Source organism: Saccostrea echinata, unplaced genomic scaffold (assembly GCF_033153115.1).
Source record: "Saccostrea echinata isolate AGI-Se365-2 ecotype Australia unplaced genomic scaffold, CSIRO_AGI_Sech_v1 ptg000003l, whole genome shotgun sequence".
NCBI classification, from domain to species: Eukaryota; Metazoa; Mollusca; class Bivalvia; order Ostreida; family Ostreidae; genus Saccostrea; species Saccostrea echinata.
Window position 1 is genome coordinate 4,536,350 of NW_026889752.1, and position 21,563 is coordinate 4,557,912.

Sequence of the window (21,563 nt, forward strand, 5' to 3'; positions counted from 1 at the left end):
TTATGTTTTGATCACTTTTTTTTCATTTTTTTTAAAGACATGTTCAGGAAATAGTAACTAACAAAAGAGAAAAATAGATCCTTTTAGATCGAGATTACTTGCATGAAAGGCATGACCATGTCTATCAAGTATGACACTTACTTCGTAACAGACTGGTTGTAGATTAAATATTATTGGACAAGCAACGGTAACAATGGGTTCGTACTATCATTTTTTTCATGCTGAAAATAGGAAAAAATCTAAAAAGTATCATGCCAGACACACGACCCATTTGATTGCACTGGGTCACATTCTTTAGGCCTTAGGGTTGCAGCAAAGCTCTCTCTAATAAATATACCATTTATTATTATCATATTAAATTAGCGAAACGTCACTGAACTTTTACTGATTGCTTCTTTTCTTCAGTATTTGATGTTGGATTCGACTTAATTCGGCATTATTCTCATCGCATATCCGTTCAGTACGCATTACATGACGTCATTTTAGACATCTATAAATTATCAGTGAAGCAAAAAAGAAAAGAGAAGACTGGTATATAATATAAACAACTTGATTCCATTTCTGACATTGCCACATCAAAATTTAGTATTGAATTCAGTACTTTAACCGACTTCATATTACCCTTATGTTCAGTGAGAAATGTTTATCTCGAGTACTAAATGTTTGAATTTTCTAAAAATAAAAAAAATAATTTTATGTTGACGATTCATCATAAAATAGATGAAAAAAAATATAAAATATATATTTAAAAAAAATCTTATATTTTTTCTATATTCATATCTTTAAAAATGGAGTAGTTGATTTCATGATGTTTATCTTTTTCACCGAGGGGGCTGGTTATTCAATTACTTTTATGATGTTAACCTAAATGATAACGGAACAGTAGTACTAAAACAATTTATTACTTTCAGTGAAAATGAGGGCCGTTCAAAAATTACGCGGACTCTGCTATTATTTACTCTTACCGATGTCAAATAGTAATGGAATTTCACAGAAACATATCTATTAAGGATTTCAGTAGACTTTTGGTATTCTGTTTATATTAATTAATTTCTCCTAAAATTATTGCTGTTTGTTATTGCTGAAGGTGACGTACGGAGCATGATAAAAATTTTGAAAATCAATCGAGCGTAGTCCAAAATTTTAGTCGTTTATTTTATATAATTCCTGATATCATTCGACAGTTTTCTCTAAACTTTCTTTTTTATGTTTTATTATTTAGATTTATGAATAATATCTGAAATACTAACAGAAATATTGTGACTTTTCTTCGATGCAATCCCTATGAAAACAATTGCAAAAATGACTTCGCGTGATTTGAAGGAGCAGTGCACTTTTATCAAATTATATGTAGAGCTCGAAAACACAACATAGACCCAAAAATGCTTGAAAAAACGTGTAGTAAATCAGCGATATTCCCGACATATGTTTTCAGATAGCAAAAGAGAATTTTAAACGGTTAGACTTCAGTAAAAGGTAATTGGGGGAAGGGGGGGGGGGCTTTTTACCCAAGGATGTTTTGTCAAGTTTGATTGAAATTGGATCAGTAAATCCAAAGATGAAGTCAATAATATGAAAAGCTAGCTGACGGACGTACAAACACGACGACAAAAGACATCAGGTGATAAGAAAAGTCTACTTGATCTTTGATTCACGTGAGCAATAACATCAAACTTATGTGCCAATATATTTAAAGTATGAATGTTTTAAACGTGGTTTTCTCCATCTCTGAGACAGATTTTCTTTTCAAATTTGATCATATAATCATACAAAAATTCATATGACGAAACAGACATTGACAAATTTACTATAGATCACAACATTTTTGCGATACAATATATTTGTGATGGATTTATTGAGTACAAAATGTAATGAATTTTTGTTCCTGTTGTATATAATCTTAAATAATACAACTATACAAGAGAAAGAATCTTTCGTGAGCAGATTGTCTCGCGTAATTATGCGAAAATAAAGTCTACTCAAATAAAAAAAGTGATGTACAGTATACATGTTAGAGAAAATAGTAAACCATTGCAACATCTTCGTGTTTTTTTCCACAAGTGGAAAAACAACCCAAGGCTGAGAAGTTTCAATTGATGAGCGATCTCGTTGAGTAGAGATTGTTCTATTCAGCATAACTCAAATATTATATTTCTAACCGTCTTGTATTTCTCCTTACCTGAGCCTAGGGTTCAAGTCAGCTTTACAGAAAAGATGAAATTTCTATGAAAACTTCTTGACATAATTTAAATTCATTTTTTGTTTTACAAATCATAGCACTCGGCTGTATGGTGGCCCTGGAATAGGTATAAAAATTTTACATAGGAATAAGTACGAAAATGTCTTGAATATTATCTTATCCAATGCGACATTTACATGACTAGTCAGATTTATATACAGGCATCCTCAGGTATTTTTAAATCAAGCCAATTTATGGCCCTTGGGATGAATGTGGTTTGATCAATAAGGTATTAAAATTTTAGTCGTAAATATATTGAGAGTATAAGTTGCATTGACATGCAAATATTATTACTTCGTGTGGAATCAATTTAAAAAAATATTGATGCTGGAGTTAAAGCAGGGATAAACATGGAGATCCAAGTTTAGATAATACGTGATTATAAAGAATTCTTTATAGAAAATTTGCTTCAGAAAGGGATGCAAGACCACCTTAATTTATGTCTATATTCATAATGTACATAAAATATATGTATTCAGATTTTATTAATTAATTTATGACGTTTGTTCTAGAGTAGTTCAACGATGTGGGGTCACTTCTTTTTTCATGGGAATATAGAAGTGAAAAATTCTCTGAAAATAATAGTATACCAAGGTGACTTAGATGAGCATTGTGGCCCATGCTCTTCTTCTTTTACATACCACATCCAGACCTTTTTGTTAGAGACTCTAGCATGATAAAATAACATAACGAAATTGGCCCGTGTCATTGAGAAAAGTGAAATTTCGCGTAACACATCAACGTATAATTTATGTTAAGAATTTCCCTACTACTATGTAAATTATTCAATTTATTGATATTTTTTCCTCTCTAAGGAACCTGACGAAAATGTACCATCTGATCGGGTAAATATGTGTTCTGAATAAATTACTTTTCTAAATAATTGCTTCATCTAGTCCTTTTATACCGGGTATGTGTTGTAATGACATATGTATATTTTTTCCTGTAAATAAGATTTCCCCATGGTAATAGTAATTGATTCTAATATACTTTATCAATCAAATTATGTACATAGTTTTAATTGTTTTCCCTGCTAGGAAATTGAGGGATATGTTACACCGAATCAGTTAAACAGTAGAATTTTTATTCTAAAGACATCTATTTACTGGCTAACATACTGATTTAACATTTGTTGGTATCTCACTTCTACATTTTGCTGTTATTTTTTTCTCCACCAGTGAATAAATCGATCATGATTTCAAAATAGTTTTGTATATTTACCTTCAATACAAAGATTCTGTTGGGGTTTAATGTCTTTGAAGATTGAGACTAACTTCGCAGCTTTAGAGCATTCTCAGCAGGAAAAGAGAGAAAAAATATGTCGAGTTCGGAAGAAATATGTAATGATCTTGTTGGTCACTACCCTACTTGTGGCTCTATTGGGTGGATTTGTTACATTTGCAATATTATTCAGCATTGAGAAAAATAACATAACGGTAGAATATTTATTTTCAAATTCATTCTAAGCCTTTCAAAAATATTTGAAATAGCTGAGAGATCATACTTACGAGGGTTGCTGGAAAAGTTTGCGGACAGTGTCAATCTTTGTTTATTATAATAATAATAATATAAAAGAAATCAAGATATATATCAATATATCAATCAATATACGTAAAGGTATTTATTTTGTTGATGTGCAAAGTTTAATTCCATTTGATTAAAAGAAACCCATGTTAATAATGTTACGATTAAAATAAAAAAGTTTTTATAGTTTGTAAACTTGAAAGTGTATAAGTGCTTTATGAAGTTACTTTAATTCTTAGATAAAGGCGCTTCGGCCGTTGACTGCGCAGAACTCTACGGTAGACGCGTTACGACGTCTGGTGTGTACATTATTTGTCTTTGGAGTAGATCGGATCCAAACTTTTGATGTGTACAAGTTTACTGCGATATGGTTACGGATGGAGGGGGCTGGACGGTAAGTACCTATATTTATCCACATTGTATTGTTGTTAATTTTAATTACACTTTTTCGGCAGGAATTTCCCAACACCAAAAGACGTTTTCGGCTATAATGACGGAAAGTAATTCTCAGTAGATTACCTGTAAAATGAATTGACGCAAGTAAATATCAAAGAATTATAGGTAGTTTTGTCTAGCAAATAACCAGATAATAAATTAAGAATTTTGAAGGTGTGCAAATGATCCAAGGGCACAAATAAGGTTCTCTGATCGATTTTCGGTGTTATCGTTGTTTTCAATGTCATCATTGTAAACTTTTTGAATTTTGATCATTTTTTCTTGAGAACCACAGACTATTCTTAGGAATTCAAATTCAAAGTAAAAAGAGAGATAATCAAGGAAAAAAATGAAATTGAGTAATTTAAAAATGCTTTTTCTCAAGAACCAGTGAGCTAGAAGGGATATATTTTATTTGAAAAGTTTCAGCTTAGGACTTCTCAGAAAAAAAAAAATGTTTGAAAATCTACTCAAGAAAAGAATAGCCATTATTGACAACAACAAAAAAATAACCATTTATCCTAAGGTAGTGCAGATTGAATTTTGTTCAACCACCCCCTACCCGATTTGAAGGGAGCACAATAAGAGATGAAATTGTTACATATATATTAGAAAGAAAAAAAAAAAAACTCTTCCCTAGACAAGCTAAACCGATGCTCATATGAAAGAATTTGAGTTTGTTTTTATTGTAACCACCGGAGCTATAATAAGGGATTAACATTTTGTTTATAGGACCTGGTATTTAAATCATAATTTAACATGGGAATAATAAGGAAATTAAAAAAAAAATGTAGATAGAATCAGGGGGACACTAAATCATATTTATATACAAACATTCCACCGCAGTGTTGTTATAAGTTATATCAAATCATGAACACTAGGTTGAGGATGCGACTAAGATCTAGATCGAATTTTACTTAACACATAGATATACACATGTTCGGGGAAAAAGGGAAAAGTCTTCGAATTTTTTTTCTACAACCAAAAGGCTAGATTAGTTATATTGATATAAAAAAAGCCAATGTAGTTTCGATTTAAGTTTGTTTAAATCATGACCTCTTCAGGATAGCTAGGGTAAAAATATGCGGTCAAAATTTTTCATGTGAAGAAAAAGAGAAAACATTTTATGGCAATCCTTTGAAGAACAATAGGACAAAGGTCACTCACACCATTGTGCCTCTTGTTATTATCATTGAATTTAGCAATTATGTCGGATTACTAAATTTTGCAATTTCTCTCAGACTGGTACCTACATTTTCTATTTCATGTCTATATTACAATTTAGATTCATCTTTTAAATCATGAAAACATGTTTTAAAAATTAAAAATTCACATAATTAAAAAGTTATTTTATTTTTTACGTTCTTTAAAACATTATATATATATATATATAAATATAATATATATATATATATATATATATATATATATATATATATATATATATATATATATATATATATATATATATATATATATATATATATATATATATATATATATATATTCTTTTTATTTACACTCTCTAATTTATTTTTTATCGAAAATGTTAATTTCATTTTTTTTAATTATAAATAGCGTCTTTCAGAACGGGTGTGTTTTATAGACTTAAGAGCCGTTTTGACGTGGAAAGTAATATAACGCAAATGAATATTGTTTTAATTTCATCACAATTTAATAGGTTTTTCTTTTAAAATGAATTGATCCAAAACATTATACACTTCGGTTTTCCTAGTGTTTTAAAAGTGTATGTAGTTCCTATTGTATTCTACCGCGCCGCGGCAAGGATTCGTGTGTGTTATAGGGAGTTGAATGTTGTAGAATTTTATTGAATTTCATAAAGATACATTGTATTACACTGAATGTAAATACTGAAATTTGAAGAATAATGTTATTTATATTACATAATATAATTGAAGGTGATACAAAGAAGACAGTCTGGCAAAGTGAGCTTTGAACGGAATTGGAAGGAATGTAAGACGGGCTTTGATGACGTTTCCAGAAGCTATTGGATTTGTAACCAAATATCAACAAAAAAAAAAAAAAAAAAAAAAAAAAAAAAGAAATAAAATAAAATACTGCACCAGGAGTAATGGTACAATTTGCAAGATTACCTCACTGTATTCTCGACTGTATTTTCACTAGTGTTGATGTTCACGGTACAATAGTTTACTAATTAAAATGCAGAGAACACGTACTGTACCCATCAAAACTCAAAATGTAGTCGAAAGTAAAACAGACAAAAAAAGGAAGGGGGGGGTGATATATGTTACCAACATTGTTTGGACATGTCAAGATTCTTGGAACAGTTGGTTCTAAAAATATGAAATCCAAAAAAAAAAAAAAAAAAAAAAAAAAAAAAAAAAAATACCTGTAGTTTATCACTATGGAGACACAATACATAAAGTGTAATTTTTAAATTGAAAAAAAAAAAAAAATAAAGTTAGACTTCTGTAACTGTTTTCGGAAAGTTAGAAGTGATACCTTTGTTCACTGATAACTTAAGTTTATACTATCTCTTAGTCTTGAAATTATCTGCCCTATTTAGACATCATCAACGAATTTTCTTTTCAAAATTCAAAAGCTTTCAAACCATCTCACTGAACTTTTTTTTTATTCATACAGGAAATGACATTATATGCCAATTACATGTAACAAAGGAGAAAAGTAGTTCCCTTTACATAGAGATAAAATATGATTTTTTTTCTTCGTAAAAAAATGAAACAGGCTAAGACAACGTTTTGTAATAAATGTGTGCTATCAGCGATAATATTGATATATTTCTTTTAATAGAAGATAGGATAAGGGACGTTCCGTCTACTGACGTAATAAATAATGCCAGATTTACTACTTTTGACAAGGACAACGACCAATCTCCAGGAAATTGTGCCTCTGAACACCGAGGAGGATGGTGGTTCAATCGCTGTCATGACGTCTTCCTAAATGGACCTTTTCCCCCTGGGCAGTGGGCTCAACCTTGGTTCCCGCCATTTCCCGTTGGATCTAACATAATCAATACAAAGATGATGACTATGCGCAAATACATTATTTAACATGAAAGCTGATCAGCAAAGATTTCCTCAGCAAAACTAGCTATCTGTGCATGTAATTCATTCCTTACTGTTTCAAAGGATTTCAGAGCTTGTTTACTGTTCGTTCCTTTCATATTTCATTTTTACCACCGAATATTTATCTCTGCTAGTAGACAGTATGTACCACAGGATACTTGTCGCTCGGTACTTATTCATTTATAAATAGTACAAAGTATAACGAAAAATATGCGGACTCATCGGCCATTATAAAAAAGCATCACACTCTTAGGTCTCTACGAGGGATGTTCGGAAATTATTGAGACATATACCTTTACTCCATAAAAATAATTGTAATATGAAAATTCGTCAACATTTTATCAAGAACAACTAAACCAAATGTGCAAAATTTCTGATTAAAGCATAATTAGATAAGTCCCGGTGAAATTGTAATTTTTCATATGTCTGTTGATCTGGAGCAGCATTTCTACGTAATTTTTACGACACGCCAGCCGTAGAACTTTTCTCATGTTGAAACGATCGGGTAGCTTTGACTTTTCTTTCTCTGTCATTACATGTAATAAAATTCTATTAATCAGACTTTCTCTTTCCTTAAACGATTCTTTAAAAGAATAAAACAGAATATGTGTTGTTGCTACCCCAATGTAAAATTACATAAATCCATATACAGGTTGACTTAGTTTCAATGCACCACGGGACAACGTTATTTAATCCGTAAGAATTGTAGCTCGGAGCCCTTGTTTTGGCTCTGGTTGAGAAAAAAAGAAAACAATATACCGATGAAAAAACAATTCCATAAGCATATTTCTCGGCATTGATATAGTTTTAGCAGGTCGCTAGTCTGGACAAGAGTTCTCCAGAGCGCTACACAAAATTTTACGAATGCTCGCTGCGCAATCTGATTAAAATCAGATCCTTTGATCCGCTCACATAGATTGCTACACAAGGATCTGAAGAAACTCCATTCAGGGTTATCTCCTGGAGACCTTTCTAATATAAATATTCATTAAAATTTTGACCAATCAGAGAGATCGTACTTAAGCGACATTCGGGAAAATGAATGTAGAAGTGAAAGTAGCTGTGGAGAAGATCTTATCATTTCGAACAAAACAAAAGCAAGTACTAAATATATTTCTGTACAGAGACCTGTGGTCGTTCTTTTGACAGGCTACAGAAACCAGGTCACAATTTTCCGTTCCTTTGTCATCGGGGCTTTCACTTCTGTAACTGAATTCCGAGATACTTCTAAATTCTTGCAAGGCAAACGTTTGATTGGATAATTGAAAGGTCATCGGGAGATGACCCTGAATGGGGTTTCTTCAGATCCTTGTGTAGCGATTTATGTGAGCGGATCAAAGGATCTGATTTTAATCATATTGGCTCGCTGCGCCGCCTTGACGTCAAAATCCATTTTGTCGTCGTAATCAGATTTTATACCGTGCTGTTTTATTTATGATATCCGTATTTCTGATCAAAACTCTAACAAACTTGCACAAAATGAAGTCAAAATAAAATTGAAAAATTACATACACGATTTGAATTATTTTCGCTCTTACTATGGTTTCACCGGGAGTTTGAACGTAGGTATTTCATATTTTTAATATCTGATTTCTTGACTGCTCTGGGTACCCGTACCATTGACACATTAATATACCATTAACTAGAAGAAATAAAATATTTGTAAAATATGACTTGCTTTTATCAATTCTAAGTGTTTGTCAAAGGTATATGCCATTTTCATCAAAAGGCGTTCATTAAAAAGAAGAATAAACACAATGTCTCAATAATTTCCGAACAGTCCTCGTAAGTGACACAGACTCAAAGAGTAAGGTTGGTGTCCCTCGGATTATGAAATATGTGGAGATAACGAACAATATTCGAGCTCAAAAGTCCATTAAACATTACAAAATAGGAGCAAAGCAAATAGGGACCTCTAAGACATCGGAGGTGGGATCAGATGCCATGAAGGAGTGAGCATCCCCTGCCGACCGGTCACACTCGCCGTGTGCTCCTTGTCATGATCGTACGGGATATTAAATATACGTCATATAATTGCATGCAGTATTCAGATGACCGGTTTTCGTATAAAACCAACAATTTGTAAAAAATGAAATACTGTAAAGTTTGAGGTAGAGATATATGAAGATTTCTTCTCGGGCCGCATGTTATCTATTTCAATAAATTCTGCAAAAGAAAAAAAAAGAGTATCCTGTGATGTTTTGGATTACAAAGGCGTTCTTCTACTATAAAAATTGCATTATTACATCTTTGAGGAACTTGGATTTATTTCTCCTATAGGTAATCGAACGTATAGTTCCTTTTCCAAAGTTCTTCAAAACCATATGTCAGTTTAAATAATATCATACCTCTATTAGATTCCAAACTTCATTATAATCCTAAAAAAAGGTATATAGCGGTTTCTAGTAAATTTTCTACCAAGTCTCTTACTTTACCTCTTTACGAAGATTTTAACAACTGTTAAAGAGGAACTTCCGCATTACCGTAAAACTACACATTCGAGGAGTACTGTTTATCTGATGTGGATACTTAAAAAATCTAAGGAACTTTTAGGCAATTGAGTTCAAAAAAATTTACCAAAATGAATAGCATTATAAAACGTACGACTTTTCACCACTTTCCAGCCATTCCTCAAAACTAGGCATCTTAGACAAATGTTTCTTTTATAAAATGGAACACTTAGATTTACATACCTTATATTTTGTCATCTGCATGCCTATTTTATTTAAAAAAAACATTCTGATACTACACACAAGTACTGTGAAGTTGATATGAAAAGATGCTTGAGTTTCTCAGTGAAAACATCTATGTAATCCTTGGAGACCAAGTCTTCCAACAATCTAACGAATTTCCATATTGTGTCCCGTTATTAGCTGACCTGTTTTCGTTTTATTATTAAGCAGAATTTATTCTCAAGGTTCTATATGAAAAGAAAAAGTCTCTTGCTGTGGCCTTTAATTTGACATTTAGATACATCAACAACGTTTCTCAATTAACAATATTCATTTTCAGTCATACGTTGATTTGATATATCCCATTGAAATACAAATATGACACTTAAAAGCTGCCACATCTATTTCATATTTGGATGTTTTACTAGAAAAGGCATTATGGGCAAACAAACACATAAGTTCTTTGAAAAACTTGATTACGTCATCTTTTCAATCGTCAGCTTCCTCCAATGATGTAGATGTACCATTATCACCTCTATACATGTATTGGGTTTATATCCTCTTATTGAGTCGATACGTAAGACAATATTCTACGTACAAACAATTTCTAAAGCGGACTTGGCTTTACCTGTAAACAAGTTAATGATACACTGCTCAAGGACATCAACAAAGTTATTTAAAGTCAATATTTCGCAAATACTATGCTCGATACAATGACCTTGTTTGCAGATGCAGTCTGTCGTTGAGTTTAATGATCAAATGTGTCATACGAATTGTTACCCCATTATCTTCTACTGTTTATTTTTTTTTTTTTTTTTTTTTTTGTTCACCCGAACATGACAGAGCACACGGTAGGTGCGACCGGTCGAAAGGGGGTGTCCACTTTTTCATAGCACCTGATCTCACCTCTCTTTTTCAGAGCTTTGCATTTGCTCCGCTCACAATTTGTGTTGTTGAATTGGACTTTGAACATGATTACTGTTTGTTATCATCACATTTCATTTGAAATTTATCCCGGAACAACTAATTTTCGCAACTGAGAAATATTGTACATAAATTCAGTATAAATTATTAATTCGTTTGCTTGTTTGTTTGTTTGTTGTTTAACGTCCCTCTCGATAATTTTTCACTCATATGGAGACGCCACCACTTGCCGGTGGAGGGCTACAAATTTTGATCTATGCTAGGCACTTAGGGCCATTGAGCAGTGAGGGATCTTTTTCGTGCCAGCACCTACTGTGACACGGGACCTCGGTTTATACGGTCTCATCCAAAGGACCGGTCTACACGTCCCGCAGTAGGATTCGAACCCGCGACGTAAGGATCAACTCCTACAGACGTTCTAACCACTGCGCCACGCGGGCGACTATTAATTCGTAAAAGAATATCGTAAAAAGTACGTTTAGAGTTTCTGGTCTTAACATGCAACTAAAAAAAAATATTCTGTTATATTTAGATTATTTCAATTCTTTTTTACAAATTTCGATATAATTCGATCATATTCGTTCATTGTAGTGTATTGAAACTACTATTTCTCAATATATCATTGTTATAAAATTTATAATAGAAAGAGCTATTGCTCGTTAATAGCAAACATGTTTCAGAGTAAAGACTTGTAATAAACCACAGAATCAAGACAGAGTACAATAGATAGTTTTGTCAAAGTGTCGTAATAAATCAAAAAGTTCATTGTCTGATAAGAGAAATAACTCTTACTCGCATAAATTACTATTACTCCAATTATTAATTTACAATAGGTCATTTCTGACATACATGTATTTTGCTACAGATTGTATGCTGAACTTGCGTGCATTTTAATGGCGTGCTCTCGAAAAATTATTTCCATTATTGTTAAAGCAAAATTTCATAACAGTGATCAGAAGATAAATCTTACAAAGTATGAGTACTTTATTTAGATATCAACCTATAGTTACTTACATTTACATGTAGTATAGTTTATGTATGAAAAGTTTATTTAGAAATTAATAGAAAAAAATCATTGTATATTTCTATTTTATAAAAACTCAATCGGGGGTCAAGAGATCGCAAGCGATTTGAAATCACTAATGCTTATATAATATAAACAAAAACTCATTTTCAAAAACTGTGGATATACAATTTCAAAAGAATAAAAATCCATTCATGTGCAAAAAAAAAATTTCTTTGATAGATTACATAACAGACCAAATACACACTATTCTCAAGGTTGGGAGAGCTGCATGAGCTCTACTTAGAACGAAATATGCTGGTTGTTTTTTTTTTTATAAATATAAGATGTTATCGATCCCAAGATTGTTACATCGTATATAATTTATTTTTGTGCTTGAACTTAACAAAATGTTTCCACGAGGGTTGTGATTTTAGAATAGGGTATGATTGGCGTTCTGTCTTTAATTTCAAACATGTTAATGTTTACCAAACCATGCTTTCTTCCCTCTCTCTCTACCTCTGGAAGTGCCATTGGTTTGCTTTTAACCATATTCGAAATAATATGCAGCATATGGAAGCAATCAGTATAAATCATGTATGCATTAGGGTGGTTATTTAAAAATTGAATAAAATATCTGTTAACTTATAATTTGACCCATTCTTTTACCTGACCATTCGTCCAGAAAATGTTCGATCCAAACTAATTTCATCTATGGCAGATTGATCAAAGTAGATTTACAGTAACTTAGGACCCATTATGTAGACATTTATATGATCATTAATCCAGACAATGTAGATTATATGGAGCATCAAGAGGAAAATTGTTGGTTTTTATCCCAATACATGCACATTTATGTAACTTCTATGAAAGATTGGTCAAATAATTCTTCAGGAAGGGAATTATGTCAAAAACGAAAACAAGGTTACGATAATTCTAAATATGGAGTCTTCGAAATTTTTGGTATTCATCATGAAGAAGAAAATTGGTCAAGGACAGATCTTTAGTACTTTGAAATGGACTTCAGTCATAGATCACCTAAAGGTTCCAAATTATTATCAATAAGATTTGTTTTTTTAGTTTCTCCATCGATCAACATGATCAATGTAAGTTTAATCAATATACACATTCCAAACACTTGAGAATCGACCTGTTTATGTCATTTATTTTGACAACTTTTCTGAAATTTGAGGTCATTTGCAGTATAGAAACTATACTATAAGTCCTTGTATTTCGATATCATGGCTAATCATAAAACTACATTTGTTAATAAATGTAGTATTATATCTGACAAGTCGACAGGTTGACAGGTCGACAAGTTGACATCACTATTACTGTGTATTTCGAAGTCATAAAAGTACATCTGTTAATAAATGTGCCCTTATCTCTGGTTGAAAGGTTGACAGGTCGACAGGTTCACATTACTATTACTGTGTATTTCGAAGTCATAAAAGTACTTTAAGGACCTGTCATACGTCTAAAATTTCACTATGGTTTACTGTGTAATAATAGTAGGGCGGGTGGACTTTACTTGTAATACTATTTCATGTGTGTCAAAACGTTGTGCCAACATTGGTCAGGAATGTTAAAGCTTGTATTTATTTTTACATACCATGAATTAGTTACCCTTCATCTTGAATCTGCATGTATTTCTTGAGTTAACTGTCATTATCGTAGCAGTTCTACGTGTGTAGATTAGCTGTAACACTTTGAATCACCTGCTTACATGCAACTTGTTTACATCCTGTCTGTCATCTTTATAGATGCATATTAAGGACAGATGATACAAACAATTTTTTTCTTTGGAGGAGACTTAATATCATGTCACAGTTTTAGATAAGGGGATAATTCTTTGAATCTTTTCTCCTTAGACTTGGAGAATGAAAACTGCCATATTTCCCCCCAAAGGTACACAACTTAAATAGTCATGGAAAAATTGTTTAATCTTCATTTTTTTCTTCAAAAATGTTTCTAAAGGAGCACAGAGTGAACTGATATTACATTTACTCAATAACATGTTGTATTTTCTTCCATAAAAGAAATGACACTTGGAAAACATTAGTTAATACTTCAACAAAATTACAAATATGGAAAATCACACCCAGTAAAGGTTTGCAGATGAAAATAAATTTCAGAATATGTTAGCTTGGTGATTAAAGTGTAATATAAACTTTTTAAAAAATATACCAAGCCAGGTGAATTTTATGAGGAAAAGCAAAATGGGAAAAATCACATAGGTTGATTTTTATCATTTTGCATTTCCTCATAAAATTCACCTGGCTTGGTATATTTTTTTAAAGTTTATATTACACTTTTAGCAATTATCTCCCAACAACACACTGGACACCTATTTCAATGTTATTAACCGTGGAGATCAGCCTACTACCACCATTGTACACCCCCTCTTTATAATAGTAGCCTATAAGTTAGATCCCACCAACCAATATCAATTGTACCTGTTTAAATGAAAACTGCATTATGCAATATAATAAATATTATTGAGACCACGATGGATCTCATGTTTTCTCTATTACCAAAGGACCAAGGATTTTAGTAGAAGAGTACTGCGGCTAGTTATTATTTTGTAGCGTCCCAAACTTAATCTTGGCCAGTACATTTGTTAATAAACGTGCTTTAATCTGGTTGACAGGTTGACAGGTTATCATTACTTTTACTGTGTATTTTGAAGTCATAAATGTACATTTGTTAATAATCAAACCGATTTACCGCAGATTATGTGGATGGGACTATTTTCGTCTTTCTTTTGTACTTGACCCCGAAAAACAAATCTACACTCTCGTTGCTACTTTATAGTTAAGGAGAACTTCTAATAACAAGGTTTAGCTTGTTCCTATGTACTTTTATAAAACCACAAAGAGAACATACAACTACATTCTTTTGAAAAGCGATAACATAAAAATAATGAACAGAATAAAATAAAAATAAGAAAAGAAAATAAAAAAATAATTAAGTGTTCATTTTGATTTTATACTAATATAGAAATCTTAAAATCATTAGGATACAGAATTATCCATCATAATGAATAAACACATTCATGCAAAAATGCTTTTGGATCGAAAACATTGCTTTCAAATCGAATGTGTCATACAATAATTAGAATTGCAAGGAAATATTTAAAAAATATATTTCTTAATTAATGTTAAACAATATCAAATTTGGATTAGAGATTTCATATACTCATAAATTGTTATAAAAAAAGTTTTGAAACCGTTTTGGCAAAATATAATATTCTATTTTCAAGGTCAAGATATACCGTATAAGCAGAATTGTTAGCGAGGATTTAACTTTGGCATTATTAGCGAGGGTTTTGATATCGCTTAAATTGAATATTGCTTACAATTTATTCCATATCGATGATTAAAGCTATTTTTTTGGCCATTATAAAATCCTTGAAAATACTTCTCGCTAAAAATGTATATCAATTTTGGGGATAAATTGCTAAATTGGCGTATCGCTAATAATTCAACTTATACAGTAGTACTTCTGAAATACGTCCATTTGGCCCTCTTTCATTCAAATTTTTGCTGGTTGTAAATTACAGCTATCATTTTTAAATATGTTAACAATCTATTCCACTGACACTGTAGCAATAATTTTATTTTATCTATTTCTCTTAGTTTTCCAATTCAGAACCTTTTCATATTTATTTTTCCAAGTCGTGAAATTCGTCCATTTAAATAATATTTAAACTCAAAAAGTATCTATTTTAAATGAATAAATGGATAATCTGATTTTCTGAAAAAAAAAAAAAACAAAACAAAAAAAAAAAAAAAAAAAAACAAAAAACAAAAAAAAAAAAAAAAAAACAAAAAAAAAAAAAAAAAAAAAAAAAAAAAAAAACTTCTAGATCTTTCTTATGACCTCTGTCTAAGTAGCAATGTTAATGGTAAAATCCTTTAAAGTTTGTTTTGAAAGACGCGTATAGCACCCGATAAGATTTCGTGGGGCCATTTTGAAATAAGAACGAATTGATAACGTTAATTCTACTGAGATCAAATTTGAAAGGTAAAGCCACAGTAGAAATGTAGGAAAAACCAATCAATGTTTCGTTTTATTTAAGCATCCCCTGTGCTGCTGTTATTTCCAAATCCTCCTTTGAGAGTGATGTAACAGAAGAGGGACAAATAGAATCATATATAGTATTCAATAAGATTTTTTCTGAACTTAACTTGCAATTCCTATACATAGAGAGGATTTTAATCATTGATAAAAACTTCAGGACAAAAAAATGTTTTTTTTTTAAACATAGACCTACTTACGAATAAAAGATGGAAATTTAAAAAAGTGTTTGTGAACACTTATGCTCACGTATGGCAGATTTTCGAAAGTAGGTGAACCTCCACTGTCAATTTTAAAAGGCAAAAAGAATATAACCAGAAAGGTAGTTGTCTTAAGGAATAAATATGTGAAATATGAAAGTTTATTACTAGCCGTTCAGAAATTTTGACAATGATAAAGATTTTCAAAAGTTGAAACACCAACAACAATTTCAAAATGGAAAAAGAAAATGTTGAAATCCATAGAAATCCATAGAAAAGTCATGTCACAAGAAATACACTTTTGTAATATGAGAGGCCTAGGACCAACAGTTCAGAAATTATAGCCAAGGTTAAAGTTTTATTTTCAAAACAAGTTCTTTTTTCTAAGGTCAAGAGGGCAAACCTGTTGGTTCCCAAAGAAATGTATTATCACACATGAAAGCCTAGCGCTTACCGCTCAATTGTTTTGGTCAGGGTTAGGGTTTTTTTTGCGGACAAACAGACAGAAAGACTAATACTATATGTCCTCGAATCTTCGGTTAAGAAATCATAAAAAATGAATATGAGACTTGTGAAATGATTTTTTAATGATACCTTATAACTATATCATATCTGAATAAGGTGTATCAGGCCTAATATTTAGGAACACACATCATGATAATGTTTTTTAAACTGTCAATGTCGATGAAAAAGAACAAAAATCAGCTGTAAATTTGAGATTTTTTTCCATTTAAAGTATCTAGATTCCCTACAGTTTCTCAGAAAATGGTAATTTGTATGTTCTTGAAGTCTTCTATTAAATAATATCAGATTGAATATATGTATCAATATTGCATTTCAAATGAATTCAAATTGAATGTCATAAAATACACATATAATTTAATGGTGGCTATAAAGTACGGGAAAATAAGTTGAGATTGATTATAATGTCATAATGGATCAGGTACTAAAAGGCTATCTATACTCATTCACTAGATCGTGACCTGAAATGTCTCAGACCATCTATCATTCGAGAAGATCAAATGACCTTTCAACCTCCTCGCCTGCTGAATTCCTCACCTTCAGCTGAATAGAAGTGAGACCAAAAGTAAAAACAACTTTGCATCTTTTCTTTTTTTCCTCATCACCTGCCAATGGTACTCGGATTGTTCCAAAAGGTTTGCAGTCTTCAGAGTCATTGTACAGAAGGTCATTTTCCTCTGAATAATAAATCTTGTATGATATATGTTTACTGTCTTTTCGCAGCGCAGACATTCCCTTTTCGATCTCTAATCCTTTAGACACAATGGTTGTTCCAGCTGTGATAATTTTTGTTACGGTGCCTTTACAGGTTTCATCACCAAAATCAGAAACTTCTCTTCTTTTAATGTCATGAATGCAAGGGTCAAATTTTCTTCTTGTATTTGAAAAATACGAATATCTCAAGATTCTTTCAGATATTGTCTCGGGGTTATGCCCAAATAAGACAGCACCTTTAACTACTGCAAGTCCACAGTCCTGTGGAACAATCAATGTCTTATTCCGAAATTTTCTTCGTATTGCTTCTTGTAGAAGAAAGCATTCACCATAACCACCAACTAGGAGAATGTGATTTACGTTTGGATATTTCTCCAGAAGTGTTTTTATATGATCTAATATATCATTGATTGTATCTTCAAAGAAACCTTTCATAATAATTCCGTCAAATTTTAGTTTATCTTTTAAGAAGACAGCAGTTCCTTTAAGCCCCAAATCCTTAATTTGTTCTTGAAAATGCGGATTGTTCTTCTTTGCAAATTGATTTAAAGATGCACTCAGCCTTACAACGTATGACTTTTCTTCATCAAAATTAACGGTTCTCTTTTTATTTTCGAAATCACGAAGTAAATCTAAATAGTCGCCTATCTCCTTGTCCTTTAGCTGTTGCAATGCTCTTGCACCAATAACCTTTTGAAGAAATTGAAAGAACTTCCTGTCAACATTGATACCACCATATGCACCCCCACTTGCCTTGCTTATTTCTTTCAGAGTGCCGTTTTCTTGTTTCTCGTGGACAGTAAAATCACCCGTTCCACCTTAAAGGATAACATATACACACAATAAAAAAACATATCTGTAATTTTACTTTTCACTAAGATATTAACAGTGGTGAAGGAGAAACTTCAAGAGTACTGTGCAACAATATATTCGAAAAGTGGTGTAAATCAGATGTGGATACTTAAAAATTCCAAGGAACTTTTGGAAAATTTGAAATCACAAGATTTTACCAAAATCAACAGCTTAAAAACTTACTTTTCAACTTTGTACACAACCATTCCCCACGATAAATTAAAGTCCAGGCTTTTTGATATCATTGACAGCTGCTTTTTCAATAAAAATGGAACTCGTAAATATACGCACCTTGTCATTGGTCATTTGCAAAATTATTTTGTTAAAAAACATTCTGATTGTTCACACAAGTACTCTGAAGTTGACATTAAAAAGATGCTTGAGTTTCTGATTGACAATATCTATGTAGTTTTCGGAGACCAGGTCTTCCAACAATCTATTGGAATTCCCATGGGTACCAATTGCGCCCCGTTATTAGCAGACCTTTTCTGTATTCATATGAAGCAGAATTTGTCCAAAATCTTGTACGTGAAAAGAAGAAAACACTTGCTGTGGCGTTCAACTCGACATTTAGATATATCGACGACGTATTGTCAATTAACAATGGCTATTTCCATTCTTATGTCGATAAGATATATCCTTGTGAACTTGAGATAAAAGATACCACAGAGTCTGACACATCTGTTTTATAGTTGAATATTTTACTTGAAAAAGACGTTAATGGTAATCTAACAACCAAGCTTTATGATAAACGCGATGACTTTAACTTTTCAATCGTCAACTTCCCTTACTTATGCAGCAATATACCTTCATCAACTGCATACGGGGTATATATCTCTCAGTTGATTCGATACGCAAGAGCATGCTAAACGTATGTACAATTTCTAAAACGAGGTAAATTATTGACAAATAAGTTGATGAAACAAGAATATCAGCTGTCTCGTCTAAAGTCATCATTTCGTAAGTTCTATGGTCGATACAATGACCTTGTCAGCAAATACAATTTATCATTGAGTCAAATGCTGACTGACGTTTTTCATACTAATTGTTAGGCCATTATTTACACACTGAATTGTCGACGGATTTTCCCGTTATTTCCCGATCATGACAAGGAGCACACGGCGGGTGTGACCGGTCGGCAGGGGATGCTCACTCCTCCATGGCACCTGATCCCACCTCTGATGTTTGGAGGTCCGTGTTTGCTCTGCTCCTATTTTGTATTGATTAATGGACTTTTGAGCTTGAATAATGTTCGTTATCTCCATATATTTCATTCAGATGTTCTACATAGAATTTCAATATGTGTAGCACGTTTCATATAGCTTGGTAAACTTTACACCCCTGACAAAAATGAACACAATTATCTGTTTAAAAAGCTTACAAAAGGGTCTCTACATTAAAAAAGAATGAACTACGACAAACGTAAGATTTGTCTGTTCTTATATCAATACTTGAACTTTTAATGACATAACAATTTTTCTATAGATCAACTTTATTATAAACATGGACAAGAATTGGATGGATTAACTACATGTAATGTTATATAACTATACCTCCGATATCAGCAATGAGGTACTGGGTCCCTGCTTGAGAAATGGTGAATCCTTTTCCACTGGGCAACTTTTCAATGGGGATATTTTGACACAAAATAGAAGCCGCTTCTGGTTCTAAAGCTAGGGTTATTCTTCTTGAAGGAATCCCTGCCTATTGAGTAAAAAGTATAACAAAATTTCAAATCCCTTAGAGTCATTTCTTTGGTTTTCATGATTGTTTAGTTTTCTTAATATATGATACCAAATGCCCAAGTTTGAACCTATCAATGCTCACTAGTACTGAAAATAAATTTTCTGCATTAATTGGTTTACATTATCATACGGATATGCATGTCAAATTCGCGTTCCGAGCAAGTCTCATCAAATACAAATGTTTCAACTATTATTGATATAACGCGTAAAAAGAATAGTAACGCGTTGCAGATGCAAAACTTAATTATATGAATTACAAATGTATATCATTAATGGTTGACATTGCCGCTTGATTCATATCACTGAGTGTTACAGTTACAATACATCTAAAAAGCATCCAAAAGGCTTAATTTAACAAGTACATATACTAAATTAATGACCAACCATATTTTTTCACATCGGCGTTGCAGTTTTAGGCCTTTAATAAAGATGAACATTGTAAATGAACATAGCTAAATGGTGCGTTTCAATATGCTTCAAATCTTACACAGAAAAATGTGGAATTCCAATTGAAATATCATAGCGTGTACAGGTATAAAAAATGATAAAAAATTATTGTAAGCAGTTGCAATACTCACTTTTACATATTTTTGTTAGCTTGCATGACTGATCTTGAAATTTAAAAACATTTCGGAATCTTTTATTTTATAATTGGGACAGATCTCATTTTATAGGGTCAATTTTCGTGGATTGTTAAAGATATACAACCTTCTCCTTATGAAAACTATATATTTAAAAATCAGCAGGGAAATTTTAGTTGGAGAACTGGTTCCCTGTTATGCTTTGTATACTCCGCAGCTCTTGATGAACTAGGGATCCAGACTAAGGAACCTCAAAATATCCCTAAAAATAGCCTCCACGAAATAAAAAAAAAGAAGATATATTGCTATTGAATAACCCTCATTCGTTTATATGTTTGGCAATCACATTTACAAAAGTTTGAAGGGTTGTATACTTTAAACACGATATATTTGTCTTCAGAAGGAGCTTTTAGTTCGTAAAAAAGACAAAACATTACCAAAAAACCAAGACACTAAAATCTTGTTTTTAAGAATACTTAAGGTTTATAGGCCACAAGGCTTACCTAATTCCTCTCGACCGCTCTTTTCTTTTGAACATTTTTTAAAAGTGTTTTAAACCAAAATATATTTTTATCAATAAAAAATTGACCTCCTTGATTGGCCTCATCCAGAGCATGACCTTAACTTACTTGAATTCGCATTACATGTTGCTTTAAAAGAAAATAACTTTAATGCTTTGGTCATTTAGTATCAATCAAGAAATTCATTCTTCAGATTGGGAAAACTATAGGCCCTTTTCATTTACTAATATCGTTACCATATACTACAAAAATATTTATAATTAGATAAATGTAATAACATTTATTGCTGCCTCTCTCATGATTTCCTTTGCCGAGTCTCTCCAAATTGCAGGTACCGTCAGAACGAACAACACATCTTCAATTGATGCATCGGGCAATCTATCTCCCAAAGTTTTCAAAAAGTGGTTTTTCAGGTACTTGATTGAATTGGAAAAAAACATCTATTGCAGGTAATGTTCTCCCAAGAATATCATCAATTGTGGT

At 31.8% G+C, this 21,563-nt stretch overlaps 2 protein-coding genes across 2 annotated transcripts in view; both read right to left on the reverse strand.

Moving 5' to 3' along the window:
* LOC133178530 (heat shock 70 kDa protein 12A-like) overlaps positions 1-17,940 on the reverse strand; it is a 74,387-nt gene extending 56,447 nt beyond the window's left edge. Inside the window, exon 1 of the mRNA XM_061313225.1 lies at positions 17,129-17,940. Coding sequence (XP_061169209.1) covers positions 17,151-17,816 — 666 coding nt within the window. The 5' untranslated portion in view covers positions 17,817-17,940 and the 3' untranslated portion in view covers positions 17,129-17,150. The remainder of the gene's footprint in view (positions 1-17,128) is intronic.
* On the reverse strand, positions 17,834-21,532 carry LOC133178717 (heat shock 70 kDa protein 12B-like). The gene is made up of 4 exons (XM_061313430.1): positions 21,359-21,532; positions 19,787-19,937; positions 17,949-18,199; positions 17,834-17,842 (listed from the first exon to the last, which is right to left on the reverse strand). The coding sequence occupies exons 1-4, from the start codon at positions 21,518-21,520 to the stop codon at positions 17,834-17,836; spliced, it is 573 nt and encodes a 190-aa protein (XP_061169414.1). The 5' UTR covers positions 21,521-21,532.
* Between the last annotated feature and the right edge of the window lie 31 nt (positions 21,533-21,563).

What these genes read in the sequence shown, in the direction of transcription:
- LOC133178717 (XM_061313430.1), bottom strand. Translation starts at nt 21,520, where the DNA reads ATGTTTTTTTCCAATTCAATCAAGTACCTGAAAAACCACTTTTTGAAA. An exon ending in TGAGAGAGGCAGCAATAAAT is followed by an intron (nt 19,938 to 21,358) that starts GTTATTACATTT and finishes TTTACTCAATAG; the next exon opens with GCAGGGATTCCTTCAAGAAG. An exon ending in CCTCATTGCTGATATCGGAG is followed by an intron (nt 18,200 to 19,786) that starts GTATAGTTATAT and finishes TTATCCTTTAAG; the next exon opens with GTGGAACGGGTGATTTTACT.